General features: G+C 38.8%; 1 protein-coding gene across 1 annotated transcript; it reads left to right on the plus strand.

The window, feature by feature from the left end:
- On the plus strand, positions 1–5,924 carry LOC140281692 (GTPase IMAP family member 7-like). Its single transcript, XM_072376187.1, has 2 exons — positions 1–94; positions 4,924–5,924. Exons 1-2 carry the CDS (start codon positions 88–90, stop codon positions 5,922–5,924), a joined length of 1,008 nt encoding a protein of 335 aa, XP_072232288.1. The 5' UTR covers positions 1–87.
- The last annotated feature ends 11,122 nt before the right edge of the window (positions 5,925–17,046 follow it).

Here is a 17,046-nt window from a genome sequence, read left to right on the forward strand (position 1 = left end):
AGTGATTTGAACAGATGAGCTACACTCACAGCAGAGAACGGAGCAGAGAACAAGTTCTAACAGATTTTCACTTTGATTTCTAAAATCATGGCAGGTGAGTAGAGATAATGAATTTTTTTTGTGTAGATTGAATGACTGAAAACATGGAGAGCTAAAATGTCTTTAATTAAAAACTTTCAAACACATTAGATGCACAACACCAATATGTCAGCTGAGCTGCACTGATAACACAAATACAGTTTGTAGATCAAACAGATTCATGTTGATGACGTATAAAATACAAGATTGATGGAATAATGTTTCTGTTTGAATTTATCTTCATTCATTCATACTGAATGTATGTGTGAAAAATACAGTACACGCTGTACACAAATATATAAAACACTGTAAAAATGTTGTATCCAAAGAATTATTTGGACCAAAATCTGTGGAAACTTAAGACACTTGCTGGCAGGAATAAAGTGTAGATCACTGTTGGGCTGTTGTTCAGGGAGCGTGTTGAAGACTTGAAGCAGGCATGAATACTTAAAGGTGGGCAGTTAGAGGCTGACATGTCAGAAGTAAAAACCAAAGACACAGACCAGCTGTCTGTGAAAACACTAATCACACATTTTGCAGTTAGCATGTGAGCCTAAACATCTTTACTCACATAGAACACACTGCAGGCTATTCAGATCTGCTGAACGACACATGCACATATCTCACCATTAAGCTTGCATGTAACAAATATCAACTTAACTAACTCTCTGAACACATTATTACTGATAATGTACTGTAAACTCACACAACTCGTATCCTAGCAGGCAGTCTGTGGTTACACCCATGAGTTTCTGGTTAGCCAGGTTCATTAAAGGTACTGCATCTAACTTTCAAAACTCTTACATGAAGGTCACATTCTATAACTATTGGTATGTGAGTCACAGGCACTCATTAAATGCCTGTAAGACTACATTCTTACATTCATTATTTTTTCTAACCTGGAAACACAGAAACACATGATATGACTGTACACTGCAGGCTTTTGGGGCCTGCTGAACATCGTATGCATGTCTCTTGCCTTCAAGACCCCTAAAATGTCCAAACTGAAACATTACAGTTAATATTGTGAGCACCACTGCATGTCAGGTTACCAATGAAACAAATAATAATTCAAAACAATGAAAATTCCTAAGTTTTGGCAGAAGATTTTATTTTACCTATACACTACCGTTCAAAAGTTTGGGGTCACCCAGACAATTTTGTGTTTTCCATGAAAACTCACTTTTATTTATCAAATGAGTTGCAAAATTGATAGAAAATATAGTCAAGACTTTGACAAGATTAGAATTAATGATTTTTTTTTTAAATATTCATTTTGTTCTTCAAAATGTGCTTTTGTCAAAGAATGCTCCATTTGCAGCAATTACAGCATTGCAGACCTTTGGCATTCTAGCTGTTAATTTGTTGAGGTAATCTGTAGAAATGTAGACAATTTGCAAACACAATGTACCATTAGAAGACTGGAGTGATAGTTGCTGGAAATGGGCCTCTATACACCTATGTTGATATTTCATTAAAAACCAGACGTCTCCACCTAGAATAGTAATTTACCACATTAATAATGTATGGAGTGTGTTTCTGATTAATTTAATGGAGGTATCTATGTGTATGTATGTATATATACATATAGATATATAAGAAAAGTATTTTCTGCCAAAACTTATGAATTTAAATAATTCTTACATTCTTTCTAACTGGTATCTCTATGGTCACAAGGTAGGAACATTCTTTTAACGAAGACATTCAACAAGGTTGTCTTTTGAAATTCAATTCAATTCAATTCAATTCAGTTTTATTTATGTAGCGCCAAATTTCAACAATTGTCATCTCATCATGATTGTCATCATTCAATCTCCCGTCCTGAGCGTGCCTGAGGCGACTGTGGAAAGGAACGACTCCCTTTTAACAGGAATAAACCTCTGGCAGAACCAGACTCAGGAAGGGTGGCCATCCGCCTCGACCAGCTGGGGTTTGAGAAGACAGAAAAGAGGGGGAAAAAACACCATAACACCATTCAAAGGATACCTGTTGGAACAGGGAAACACAAGTTAATAACCACAATAATGTCACATGTACATAATATCATTTGAGAAATTAAACAGGGGGAAAAAGAGAGCAAAGTGAGGAAAGGTGTGACAGATGAGGTCCCCCAGCAGTCTAAGCCTATAGCAGCTTAACTATGGGATGTTTCAGGATTACTTGAGCCATCCCTAACTATAAGCTTTATCAAAAAGGAAAGTTGTGACCACTTTTTGGACCTATTTAATGGACCTTTAGAAGACGCGTGAATTGCACTGACCCAAGACCTTCCGGTTTTACTGAAATCCTCTCACACACCACACTGACATCCTCACACACATTATAGTGAAATATGTTATATATTATATGAGAGTATTTCACTTATATGTATGAGAACATTTCAGTAGTGTGTGTGAGTGCGTTTCAGTCGTGTGTGTGAGAGCATTTCACTTATATGTATGAGAACATTTCAGTAGTGTGTGTGAGTGCGTTTCAGTCGTGTGTGTGAGTGCGTTTCAGTCGTGTGTGTGAGAGTATTTCACTTATATGTATGAGAACATTTCAGTAGTGTGTGTGTGAGAACATTTCAGTAGTGTGTGTGAGTGCGTTTCAGTCGTGTGTGTGTGAGAGCATTTCAGTAGTGTGTGTGAGTGCGTTTCAGTCGTGTGTGTGTGAGAACATTTCAGTAGTGTGTGTGAGTGCGTTTCAGTCGTGTGTGTGAGAGTATTTCACTTATATGTATGAGAACATTTCAGTAGTGTGTGTGTTTGAGAACATTTCAGTAGTGTGTGTGAGTGCGTTTCAGTCGTGTGTGTGAGAGTATTTCACTTATATGTATGAGAACATTTCAGTAGTGTGTGTGTGAGTGCGTTTCAGTCGTGTGTGTGAGTGCGTTTCAGTCGTGTGTGTGTGAGAGCATTTCAGTAGTGTGTGTGAGTGCGTTTCAGTCGTGTGTGTGAGAGTATTTCACTTATATGTATGAGAACATTTCAGTAGTGTGTGTGTGAGTGCGTTTCAGTCGTGTGTGTGAGTGCGTTTCAGTCGTGTGTGTGAGAGTATTTCACTTATATGTATGAGAACATTTCAGTAGTGTGTGTGTGAGTGCGTTTCAGTCGTGTGTGTGAGAGTATTTCACTTATATGTATGAGAACATTTCAGTAGTGTGTGTGTGAGTGCGTTTCAGTAGTGTGTGTGAGTGCGTTTCAGTCGTGTGTGTGTGAGAGCATTTCAGTAGTGTGTGTGAGTGCGTTTCAGTCGTGTGTGTGAGAGTATTTCACTTATATGTATGAGAACATTTCAGTAGTGTGTGTGTGAGTGCGTTTCAGTCGTGTGTGTGAGTGCGTTTCAGTCGTGTGTGTGAGAGTATTTCACTTATATGTATGAGAACATTTCAGTAGTGTGTGTGTGATAGCGTTTCAGTCGTGTGTGTGAGAGTATTTCACTTATATGTATGAGAACATTTCAGTAGTGTGTGTGTTTGAGAACATTTCAGTAGTGTGTGTGATAGCGTTTCAGTCGAGTGTGTGAGAGCATTTCACTTGTATGTATGAGAGCATTTGAGTAGTGTGTTCGAGCAAATAATTTTTCAGTTATTTATGTGAGATTGTTTCAGTAGTGTATGTAAGAGCATTTCACGTGTGTGTGTGAGGTTATTCTGAATAATGTCCCTGACGGCCCCTCATACTTCGGGACCCTTCCCACACTCTGTTCCCAGAGTTTGAGCAGCTCTCCTCAGGACACTGCCTCCGCTGCCCAGGACCATCCCTTGATGTGTATAATGCACACTGAAGAAAGAAATTTCTCTGTGTGGGTTGAAAAAGCTTCTTCATCAACATTTGGGCTGTACTTTCTTGTATTTGTAGGTGGTCAATCAATTATAGACACAATTCAGTTTAAAGTGATTCATCGTTTCCATTATTCTAAGGTCATGTTACATAAATTTTACTCTTCAGTGTCCCCACTGTGTGATAAATGTAAACTAACTGATGGTACGCTGTCACATTTATTGTGGGACTGTCCACTCATTAATTTGTTTTGGATCTGTTCTTTTTTTCTGGAGTTTACTACAGGACTATCCCTCCTGATAGGAATTTGGCTCTTTTTGGATGTTCAGAGGACTCCTTAACTTTGCCTTCACACATTCAGCCAGTGTTGTTGATGGGCATGGTACTAGCTAAGTACTAGCTACTAGGTACTCCTTAAAGAATGGAAGGCACCAACTCCACCACGTTTCAAAAAGTGGGTACATGAACTTGTTTCAGTCATTCACTTGGAGAAACTGCGGTCTAATAATGTGAAAGGCCAACATAAATGGGAGGTAACATGGGGACCCTTGAGGAAATATCTGTACCTAGTCTGACTGTATTTATAATATATCTTGACATATCTGTCTGTATTATTATATATTTTTTCCCTTTAGGAATGACATATGTCAGTAAATAACTTGTTTGCTCTTTATTTTGGATTTAAGATGAACTTGAATTCTTCTTGGTTTTGCAATTACACACGGCTTAAACACTCCCCCATGGGGTGCATGTGTAGGTGAGTGTGTGTGAGTATGTGCTTAGGCTGGGCTTGGGCATTATATTTTGATTTGTTTATCTTTTGTTGTTGTTTGTTTTATTTTGTGTGGCTATGTGTGGAAAAAACAAGCAATAAAAATAATAATAATAAAAAAAATTCAAGCTAAGTCTGCTCTCTTCTCCATCTTACCAACTGTAGCTTTAAGTGCAAATCGAGTCGAGTTATACGACTCTAATCCCCATCTCTGATGTATATTCATGCATATATACATGTGTGTGTGTGTGTGCATAATGTATTTAATTGAAGATGCACTAATCTGAAATCATTACTGTCTTCTTGCAGCAGACCTAAGGATCGTTCTACTTGGGAAAACTGGAGCTGGGAAAAGCAGCTTCGCTGAAGCCATATTTGGAGAGGAAGTGTTTGAGATGGATGACTCTGCAAACTCTGGAACAAGTGAATGTCAGAGTGCAACCAGAGAGGTTAATGGAAGAAACATCACAGTGATCGACACTCCTGGATTCTTTGACAATATCAGGAATGAAGAGGACCTGAAAGCTGAGATAGCAAAGTGCATCACCGAGTGCTCCCCTGGCCCTCATGCTTTTCTCATTTTACTTAAAGTGGAGAAATTTACAAAGCATGAGAAAGAGATTGTCTCTGAGATAAAAGAAACTTTTTCTGAGGAAGCTTTGAAATTTGCTGTGGTCGTCTTCACTCACGGTGATCAGCTCCGTAAAGGGATGAAGATTGAAGAGTTTGTGAGAGGAAATGAGCATCTGCAGGATCTCCTGGAGAAATGTGGAGGCCGCTGCCATGTGGTTGACAACAAATACTGGAAGAACAACCAGCAGGATGAATACAGGAACAACCAGATCCAGGTGGGAAATCTGCTCAACACAATAACAGAGATGGTGAACAATAGAGGTTTCTACACCAATGAGATGCTACAAATAGTGAACGGACTAATACAAGAGGAGGAAAGACGCAGTCAATCGTCATCAGGACATATGTCACAGGAAGATAGAAAGAGTCAAGCAAAGAAAACTGTGTCAAATAATCTGAAGAAAGCTGCAGGTGTTACTACAGGAATGTGGTTCAGATCTCTGCTTGGTGTGCCTGTGATGGTTGGTACAGTTACCCTGGTACTGAAAGCTATGAGACCAGCTATGGGAGGGGTAGCAGCAGGGTTAGCTGGAGCAGCTGCAGTTTCAACTGTGGGAGTTGGTACAGTAGCAGGAGCTGCTGCAGTTGCTATCGCAGCAGCAGCAGTTGGTTATTTTAGGAGTCGTAAAACTGATGAAGCGGACTCAGGCAGTAGCGGCAGTGAAGAACACAGCTAAGGCTGTTGGTAAGTGTGCTGAAGTGCCAATTAAAAGGTGCTAAATATCAAGGAAGTGTAAATAACATAAATAAAAAACATTATGGTAATTAAATATCAAAGCATGGAGGACAATCAGGCTCTGTTAAACTAGGCTGCCGCTGAGCTTTTATTTTGGGTAAATTATTGAAATCAATATCAAAAAGAGAATGCAAGCAGCAGATAATATCTCAGAACAACAAAGATGGGATTATGTTATTAAACTGATTATAAGAAGAATCTTTTGGATTTAAACTTCAAAGTTCACATTTACAACAAGAAATTCACGACATACTTTAACTATTGGAAAGCTTCACAGAAAAACAATTAATTTATGTTGCTTACATCCCGAAATCAAGTTTTAACTGGATTTATTTTTCTTCAAAATATTTTTTGTTGGTTTGATATTTGATATTTTGTTGGTTTTCTTCTTTTACTATCTGTGAAACTTTTATTCTCTGTTGGTTTGGGATTTCATTGTCTAAATGTGGGAATTTATATAGTAAATTTGTTAATATTTCTTATAAGACTTTTGCTGATAAAGATTAGGTGAAACAATTTTGTGGCAGTTGGAGCATAATAAATCGTGCTACTCGCTTTGGTATAAACACATAATATCTGTGAAACAGAGGCTGAAACGCCACAGGAGCTGATTGGTCTGCTCTTATTTTCTTATTACATCTGTAATTCCTTTGGTGTATTGTAATTACTTTGATCTTAATTATCTTCATTATCAGTTTTCAGGCATTTTAGTCTATTTTGATGAGGAATGCTCTTCTGTTTTTTCATTTGCCACTGTTGTTGTCAAGTTGACTTTGGTTTAATTTGGCTCAATGGGTGGACAAAATGGTCCATTTTGATGGATTTCTTTAAAAAAATGCATAAAAGTAGAAGGAGTGAACTGTTTTGCAGGCTTGTGAGTAACTATTTTATATTTTCTAAAGTGAACCAATCACATTATTTTCATACAAATTCAGCTGGATTTAAGTTGGATGTAGAACACTGTAATGTTAAAAAAGATTTGCTGTAATGATAGAACTTTGTTATCTAACTTGCTGTGAGCAGAAATCACTGGATACTTCCTGCTGATCATAAATGAACTGACATGAGTTCAAAGGCTTGTCTTAGAGTATGTTCATTAATAACTAAGCCTGAATGTTAGTATGCAGGGTCTCTGCAAAGAAACAACAGTTTCAGAGCAGGCAGCGTCCTTATGGCACATAAACAAACCCAGTTACATGAAATTCTATGATGTCGACTTCACATTTTCTGTTGACACATGAAAAGCTGAAACCCTTCCAAAGAATCTTGAACAATTAATCATCGTTTACTTTCTAAAAAAGTTATTATCAGGAAAATGGTTTATAGTACTCCATAGGACAGATGAAACGTTAACAGACAGCTATGTACATTTACAGATCTGACTGACAGCTGGAATATGCAGCAAGAGGTTGGATGGAATCAAATCAGTTGGTGGTCCCAAGAGTCATTATTCTAGAGCTTGATGTTTCTCAGTTGATAAAAGTGATAACATCACCATTTGTATAGGCTGCTTCAGTATACATTTCATGCTTATAGTCTCGCTCAATTAGGCCACATAAAGTACTGTAATCTGAACAGAAGTTATTCTCATATGAATGTCTATGTGATTGATAGAGATTTCAGATCAGCATTTCTGTTAGGCTACATGAAAAAGGCTGTATTGTAACTCTATGATTTTGTATAATTGTGTAAGCTATCAGTGGATAAACAGCAGTAAAAGTATTTGTAACTTTGGACAAAGAAGGTCAAGGGCAAAGATACTTAAATGTATATTTAAATGTATTTGGATGTGAGTAATCTTCTGCTCATGGCAGGAAAGATTAGAAAAGTTCTCCTGTTTGTGGTTTTTCCATTCTGATTGTTTGAAGTGCTGCGGCTTTGTCACACAACAACGTCGCAGCACATCAGCTACATACATCTGGCTTCTGCCATGGATGAAGAATGGGCAGAAGAAAATATACAACCTTCAACATGGTGCATTTTACTGAATACGGTGCGGTGTGACATTCTGAGCCAGAGCCAGGGTGGGACCAATTTTCAGCCTGAGACTTCCACATCCAAGACTAGCTCAATTCTAACTGATGTGGAGGAAATCAAACAAAAGTCCAGTTGTTAATATGAAGCTTTTTGTTGTTCAAAATTAAACCCATTCACCACGGTTTAAACAGTGTGCTGTGTTAAGTGTTTATTCAGTTGTTTGTGTGGATCTTACACACAGCATTTAGGTTTGAATCATCAACAAGTGCCCAAAACATTCCATGTCTGGATCTGCTAAAAGAAGCGTCCAGTGTGGACACAGTTACTGCAGAAACTGCTCTGAGCTACATGGGTCATTTGGTCATGCAGACAGTAACAAACTATAATAACAATTACATTCAAAGAACATGTGACCTCTGGTGCTCATGAGAGCAGGTGCATGTGAGGTGTTAAAATGGTGTCTGAGAAAAAGTAGAAAGAAAGTTTTTTTTTAGTTTGAACCATGATGATTTTTTGCTTTTTAACAAAAATCAGTTGGTTTTTATTTCTAACCCAAACCAGGAACTAAATCCTGCCAGGAACTGAGAAAGAGTTTTCGTTTGTTGTGTTCATGACTGACACTCTAAGTATCTTTTTTCAACCCTTAAATTTCACTCACCATTACATCACTACAAAAGCATCACGCACATCTGTGTTATGTCAGAGAGTGAAACAAAAGTTAGAACCTTACTCTGATTGTCTCTGCCTCCCAGATGAAGCCTCAGTCAGCCACTTCAGGTCTGGTTCAGGCTGACATTGAAATGAAATATTTTCCAGTCATAATTTTGGTCGTTTTTTTAAAGTTTTCACATAAAAATCTTGGAAGTTTGCAGCCTTTTAAAATGCTTTCAATTCATAGAACCATAGTATGTACCCCTTCTATTACCTTTGGGGTCAATTTGACCCCATTCAATGTTTAACGTCTCTAAATAAATTATTGACATCATTTTTTTTTGTTGCTTAATATTTCATGACTTTTCCTTATTTATTGGGGACAACTGGGTAAACATAAAATTAACAAGAAGATATGTTTTGAATTTCCTGTATACAGCTTGTATGCATCAGTGTTCTTTGGGGTCAATTTGACCCCAAGCTGTTTTTCACCGTGTAAAACATATAAGAAATATCAACAGTTACACACATTGGTTCTGGTTGTTTTTGGATGATATTGACGACACTATAACAAACAATTGTTTAATCTTCATAAAGTTTTAGGGCCCTAACCTTACATAACCCTTGTGGTGTGTGTGTGTGTGTGCGTGCGGGTTTTTATGTCTCTGCCTGTTCCCTCGCTAGGTTGCAACATTGTCGATGAATTCAAGCTTCGAAACCTGTCTGCTCTCACGTTCCCACATATTTTAGCCTCTGTCTTGCGGGAACCAGTCTTGATTTGCTCAGACTCTGTCCCAGCTGCCAATGCTGGGGGCGGGAACTTATGGTTCCCGTGAAGACAGTTTTAGTCCACACAACATGAGGGGTAGAGCAAACTTATAAAAGCTTGCACAGCAGTCTTCTTGGTTTTCTGTGTGCTCTCACAAACTGCATGTCTTCTCAGAAATGGTTTGTGTCAGTGATGTGTTGTCACAACTCTTTGACCAGGACAGTGGATGAGAATGTGTCGGAGACAGAGGATGATGTTGAGGAGGACCCTGATTATGAGGCATCTTCTTCTGATGAGAATGATAATAATACATTTATTTTTTCATTTGTTAGGCACCTTTCATGACACTCAAGGTCGCCGATGTCACTGATACCTTCAGTGTTGACCCTCCTGTCTCTCAACCACCAACAAACATACTGCCTTCCAAAAATGGAAAGTTAGTATGATCTATCTCCTCACTTCTTGAACAACAGGGTAGACTTAGTGCTGCTAATGTAATCAAAATGGTTCCAGGCCCCACCAGAAAGGCTGTCAGCCATGTCCAAGACATAAAATCAGCATTTGAGCTATTCATTACACCGTCTATCGAAAAGGATGTACTTGAGATGATAAATTTAGAGGATAGCCGCGCATATAGGGAGAGTTGGAAAGACTTGGATGTGACCCACTTGCAAGCCTACATTGGGATGCTCATTTTGACCGGAGTGTACAAGTCAAAAGGTGAAGCAACAGCAAACCTTTGGGCTGCTGAAACTGGAAGGGCAATATTTCCAGCCACGATGTCTCTAACTATTCTTGATAACAGAAATTGTTTTTCATTCCAAATAATATAGATATAAAAATATATATATTTATAATATAGATATAATATAAAGCCATTAAAACACCAAAAATTTAAGTAGTCAATTTAAATTTATTTAAGTAGTCAATAAACAAACATAAAGTACTGGACACTCAAACTTGGAAAACAATATTAACTCTAATAATTTTCTGAACCCGAAGGTTCAGAAGGGTAAAAGATGTTAGTAAATTTGAAGGTAACAGGAAGGATACAACAAGTATTATGTTACGCATATATTGATGCCACACACTCACACACACATACGCACTCACACACACATACGCACTCACACACACATACGCACTCACACACACATACGCACTCACACACACATACGCACTCACACACACATACGCACTCACACAAACATACGCACTCACACACACATACGCACTCACACACACAAACGCACTCACACATACGCACTCACACACACATACGCACTCACACACACATACGCACTCACACACACATACGCACTCACACACACAAACGCACTCACACATACGCACTCACACACACATACGCACTCACACACACATACGCACTCACACACACATACACACTCACACACACACATACACACTCACACACACATACGCACTCACACACATCCTTCACAAATGAAAATCAGAACTCAAACTGTTGTACAGTTTTGTTCTTTTTAGAATAACATTAACAAATAACAGATAGCTTTGTCTCTGGACATTAATTGTAGCTTCTGCAAGTGTTATTCTGTCATTCTTCAAATCAACAAAAATCTATAACCAATTCAAGTGTAACGCTTCACATGCACAGGGTTTAAACAAGTTTGTTTTAGGACAGCAGCATTATGTCCCAGAACTGTAGGGGGAGCCAAAGAGTAATAAATAAATAAGTAAATAAATAAGCCAAATTCTCAAGTGATGCAGATTAACACATTTGCATAAATGACATCATTAGTTATAATGATGTCATTTCAGTCAGTCAAATAGAGAAAGACTTTCAAATGAGGGGTTCCAATAAACCCATGAAAGATTTCACATTTTGGATGCCATGTTTAGTGTATGACTATCTTCATGTCAAATCTACAAACCCTCAAACTATAGGCTAATGTATATTATTATATTATATATATTTTTCACTTGGTTATGTGCGTATTCTGTCAGTAATTTGTCATTTTTTGTAAGTAACATCTACAAAAGAACAAACTAATTTGACTTGATTCAGCTGACAATAATTCAATCTGTAGCTAAAGCCTGTTCCATCCGATTCTTCTGTAGAAAACAGTTGTTGCTCAAACACATCATAATGTTCCACAGTCTCTTCAATTCTGTTGTTATAGTTTATTTTCAGGCAATTCCACAGTTGGAAATCATATTATCTATAAACTCTAAGAAAAAAGATCAGCAGTTTTAGGCAGACAGATTAAACTTTTGTTGGGTTTGGTGAGAGCATTAACCCTTAAAATCCCATTTTGCAAAGAATCAATTTATGAAACCCTGTTAACGTGTCTACAAGGTGTTTTTGTGTTGCAGGATCTATTCTTAAGCAGATTTTAAATTTGTAACAGTTTGTGTTACAGTTTTTCATGGTGAGATGTTGGACTCACATCACTGTCTGAGAATGACCAACCAACTGGCCAACCAGCAGAAAATCACAGTACAGTGAAAGTGAAAGAATTTTGAGGCATTCAAATCCTTCTTTTTCCTTGGTTGTCCATACCAGTTAAACCACATTCATATCTACTTCTCTAACCTATTATAGCTATTATAGGGTGTAGCCTTTTCATAAATTCCTTGGAACAATGCCGTAGGCTGTGTAGTTTCTTTTGAGTCATTTCCTCATACATATTCTGCTGCTGTACGTAGACAGCAAGTTTCCAAATGATTCATTAATAGCTAAAAACAGTGGTTAACCAAGTCAACACATACTCCTGTTTATTAACTGAAGTGTTCACTAAAAACTTCAGTGTCCAGGTGTTTTATATGGATAATGTTTATTTTCCCAGGTTGGCTGATTATTGCCAGTTTTACCTTTTAAGCTACAATTCTGCTGTACTTAGAATCCTTTTTATCACTCATAAAGTCAATAAACATTTTTGAAAACAAATCTTTATCTGATTTTTTTTTTCCTGTAGCTTAATGTTTTTGCACGTCTTCGACCCAAAGGTCTTACTGTTTATTGTTTTACTTCTGTAACTCCATTTCATGGAGTTTCTGTGTTGCAATTAAAAACAAACAAAAAAAGTTCCTCTTTTCTGACTTGTGAAAATCTTGCTCTACCCCAAAAAGGCATGAAAAGGTGGAGCTGGTGTTTTACATCACATATTCCATTGATATAACAACATTGTTGTCCATAATTATTATCATGGTCAACAATGTTGAAGTTTTTCTCATAGGGCCTGATGTGGTAGAAAATATTTTTTCAGGATGTTTTTAAAATCCTGAATGATACATAAGAATCAGTTATTTCAATGTTTTACAGTGAACAAGCATCACATCATAGTTTTCCCTCATTCAGTTTGCTTTCGTTTTCCTGAACTTGTTTTACTGGTTTAGTTGGATTGTTCTTGGTTTGTTGGTGTTCTTTGACTTAGTTCAGTTTCTGTTGTACATTTAGTTAGTTTCTGCTTCTTGTGAATTCTGTTCAATTCTTAGTCTTTGGTTCAAGCGAGTTTTTCATTTTGGTTTCTCTGCTGTTTCCTGACATTATCCTTCAATGTACTCAGTTGCCTTTGTCTTGTCACTTGATCACTATGTTACAACCTGTTTCCACTCACCTAATCACCCATTCCAGCATACTGTATGTGCTCTTTGGTTTTCCTTATTCTCCAGATCACTGTTGTAGCACTCCCTGTACTTTTGTGGTTTCTGCTCAGCTCTGTTTCTTGTTTGTTTTGTTTCCAGCACATGGCGCTGCTTTTAGTTTGTACATAATAAACATTTAGGTTCTGACACCTATGTCTTTCACGCCTTTTTGCTCCTTGGGTTGGACCTCTTCTTGGTAATATGGACTGTGACAGTGTCCACACCTGGACCCAACAAGCTATTTCTAGTTAATCCCATTTCTTGCTGGGACAGTGTCAGAGCCCATGTTAGGGCCACACTGCTGCAGCTCCTGCCCAGCGCAAAGGCAGAGCCTGTAGACAATGGCCGCGTTTCCCAGATTGGCTAAGAAGCTCTTAGTGCTAAGAGCTTCTTAGGAGCGGTCTAAGTTAGCGCTCCTAAGATGTCCCTGTTCTATGTCCCTGTTCCTGTGCAGGGGTCTGTAGGTGCTATGCCATGGCCAGAGCTCAAACATTTATGCCGGAGCCAGGGCTGGAGCCCTTCCTTACGATTTTGGGATCTTCCAACCCCCTGGTCACTTAATTTACAGTACTCCAGGAGGATTAGTCATGCTTCAGCAAATACTGTCATTCGCAAAAATATAGTGTCGGACAATACTACAAAACATACATTGATCTTTTATCTTCTGCTTATCTGAGGTCAGTCATGGAGGCAACAGGTCCAGTAAGCAAACCTCTGGAAAATAATATGATACTACTACTACTAGTACTACTACTACTACTACTACTACCAACAATAATAATACTTGTGTGACATGCCCAGCTATTCCAGTAAAGTAGGCTAAATTCAAGACCAACAATGCCATCCTGGGAATTTCACTCAGGGAATATTCCTTATTTAAAAAGGTGATTAGAAACTTTTACAAGGAGATGCTGCCACAAGAAAATCCAGACCACCACCTCTGGGAGCTCTGCCTTTGTAATAAAATGGGGATAACAGGGAGCCCCTTCAAGCTACTGATCAACACTAAATACTGTGGAGATCAACAGCTAAGAAAGGCCTCCCACCAACAGTGAAACAGAAAGCAAATTCAAAACTAAATAATATGGTAACTACTTTAGGGTAAATCACAAAAAAACATCAGTCAATCTGTTAAATAAACAATCGAGTGGCGGGTAAAAATACATTCCTCTTTCCAAAGGTTTAAAATCAGGCCAATCCCAGTCTCAAACAATGTGCGTACGCTCACGCCAAAGCGCCTGTCACCTGTTGCGGTAACAGTGCTTGGACTATTCAGCCGTGTAACCAGGGACTATTGCACTCCGCCCAAGTGCAACGTGAGTGATTGAGGAAAACCCGCACCAACTCAGATTGCTCTGTCAAGCCAAAAATAATGAAGTCAGAAGGCTAACATGCATATTGTCTACATGAGATTAACTGGATTATAGCTATAATTGGGTTATGCTCCATATCTGAGCAAGGTTAATTATCCTTGGATATATGGCGATAAATAAATCGAATCACTGGCAAAAAGCATGTCATACCCCTGTACGATAGGTGGCGCTGTACCCATTTCAACTATAATAGAGCCCCTTCCTGTGGCACTCATGTAACCCCCACTGATGAAAAATAACAAGATCCAAAGCACGAAGAATGAATGTAGGGCAAAACAGCAGCATTCCTGTAGCCTAAACCACAGCTGCAGCAACACAAGCGGTGGTCACATTCCAGCTACCAAGGACCTCAAAACATGCCCAGGATCCCTGGCATGAATAACACGGTATATTAGACAATGAGTTATTTGGAAGTTTTCATTTTAGTGGGTGTTACATACAGATCAGGCAGTGACTCACAACACCCAACACAGGAGGCAGCATGACACTTATTCAATTACCTGCAGTATAAACCTGAGGCAAAGCACTCACTTAACAACAATAGGTTAAAGGTTGATGAAAGATAAGAAGCAAACCTACTGAGAACAATCCAGAAGAAAACAATAGGAGGAAACTGTCACGATTTACGTTCTGTTTCATGTCTTGGCTCGTCATTTCCAGATTTATTTTGAAAAGTCACTAATCTTGTCCTCTCGTTTCAGGTAACTTTCCCTTCCTCCCGTGTCATGGGTCTCATTGTCTTCCCTGATTCCCAAGTGTTTCCACCTGTTCCCCTTGGTCCCTCATGTGTTCAAATAGTCTGCGTTTCCTTTGTCTCGTGGCCAGTATGTTGTCTCCTTTTGAGCTACATTACCAGCCCTTTGTCTTGTCTCATGATCCATAGTTCCACGAGCCTGCAGTGAGCAAATCTCCTGCAGTGCTGTCTTGTTTTGTAATTTATTCATGTTCCGTAGCCTTAGTTTATTTAGTCCAACACGGTAAGTTTCATAGCCTTGTTTTTTACCTCCGTTTCAAGGAGTGATTTTTGGTTGTAACTTTCCATAACCGCCTCCGATTAGCGGAGCGTTCATAGTTGCCATCATTGAAGGTGAGTTTATAAGTTTATCGTTACAGTTCACAGTGCCTCTGTTTTTGTAAAGAGTGCGACTTTTGTTTTACTCCACCTCATTAGGAGAGCGTGTCTTTTGTGTCTTTTGTTAGTGTTCATAGCTTTTCTGTTTTCCTCCCAGTTTGGAGAGATTTTATGTTTTGTAATTTTCATAGGTGCGCTCCTCTATCACCATAGATACGGAGGAGAGCGCTTAGGATTTTCATAGCCGTTCGTTTGCGCTGCCATAGATAGCCCTGCATTGCTGTGATGTGTTTGTTTATTATAATAAAACGGTTACATGCTGCCATTCCGACATCTCGTCATTCCGACATTGGCCTCCAATTGTCGGAATGGCGACACATTTTTTTTATCAAACGTCCCGTCATTCCGACAGTTCCTTTTAATAGCCTATGTTTTACCCAAAACATTTTGCACTAATGATATGCCGGCGCACAGTTTGGCGCACAAACTCTGCACATGCAGAGGCCACAGCCTCGCAAACAAACTTTAATAATCTATTATCAAAACCCCCCGAATTTCAAATATAAAGCTACAGATATTAATGTAACTCTGGCGAGACTAAAACTGATTAAGCAGAACTACAGTGTCAGTGAGCTGTCCACAGAGCCAATGCGTCTTTTGCACGCTGTCATCATATGCAAAAGTAATAATTGCAATTACAGATATCACGGCTACTGCACAGGACACAGTTGCGAGCACTTTGCGTTGCCTTGCCAATAGGAGAAGAGAGAAATGACAGCATAGAACGTATAAAACACAACAAAATGCAGTAAAAAACGTTTATTCATATTATTCACGTGATTTATGAGTACTCGCTCCAATTATGGGAAGCGCGGATGGGCTTTGCGCATTTGGCACAAACACACAGCCTTTGCGCAAGGCTTTATACAGCCTGTTGATATCTTAAGGACCTAACTGGTCACACCTGGGAGTAAATGTCATGTAGAGATTGTTTTTACATGACATTACAGCTGAACATATGGCTTTCATCCACAAACCAACGTGGGAGCCCGAAGACGCATGTGACAGACGCACATAGGCATGCGTAAAACCAATTTTGACCACTTCATGCTGTTTATTTGCTTTCTTGTAGTTAACTTTAGTTTCTTTTGGATTCTTGTGCGTATTATGGAGCCATTTCGGTCCATGTTTGTAAGCCTTTTTTTCCTGGATTAAATTTTCGGAAGTTGAAACAAGTGGCATTGGAGTGTGTGATTGAAAACCACCACGGTCTGCTTCTCCTCCTCCAGTTGCCGAGACTTTGTGTTGTTTTTTTTTGGGTCGAAGACTTATCTGTAAACATGTGTTAAACATATAAGTAGCATAAACCGAAAGAAGGGACTCACCTGTTGAGTACCGCACATTTCCTTATACGGAAAGCCTTGTCGGAATGGTGGGCTGTCGGAAAGTGCGGGATTTCGGTATGGGTGTTACCACCCTAATAAAACCACTTGGAACCACACGACCCTGCATCTGCGTCCTGAGTCCCACGGTACTTGACAGAAACCACACAACAGCTCGCTGATCTAAAGATGATTAAATGCTAAGTATA

Source organism: Leuresthes tenuis, unplaced genomic scaffold (assembly GCF_036924035.1).
Source record: "Leuresthes tenuis unplaced genomic scaffold, fLeuTen1.0.hap1 SCAF_22, whole genome shotgun sequence".
NCBI classification, from domain to species: domain Eukaryota; kingdom Metazoa; phylum Chordata; class Actinopteri; order Atheriniformes; family Atherinopsidae; genus Leuresthes; species Leuresthes tenuis.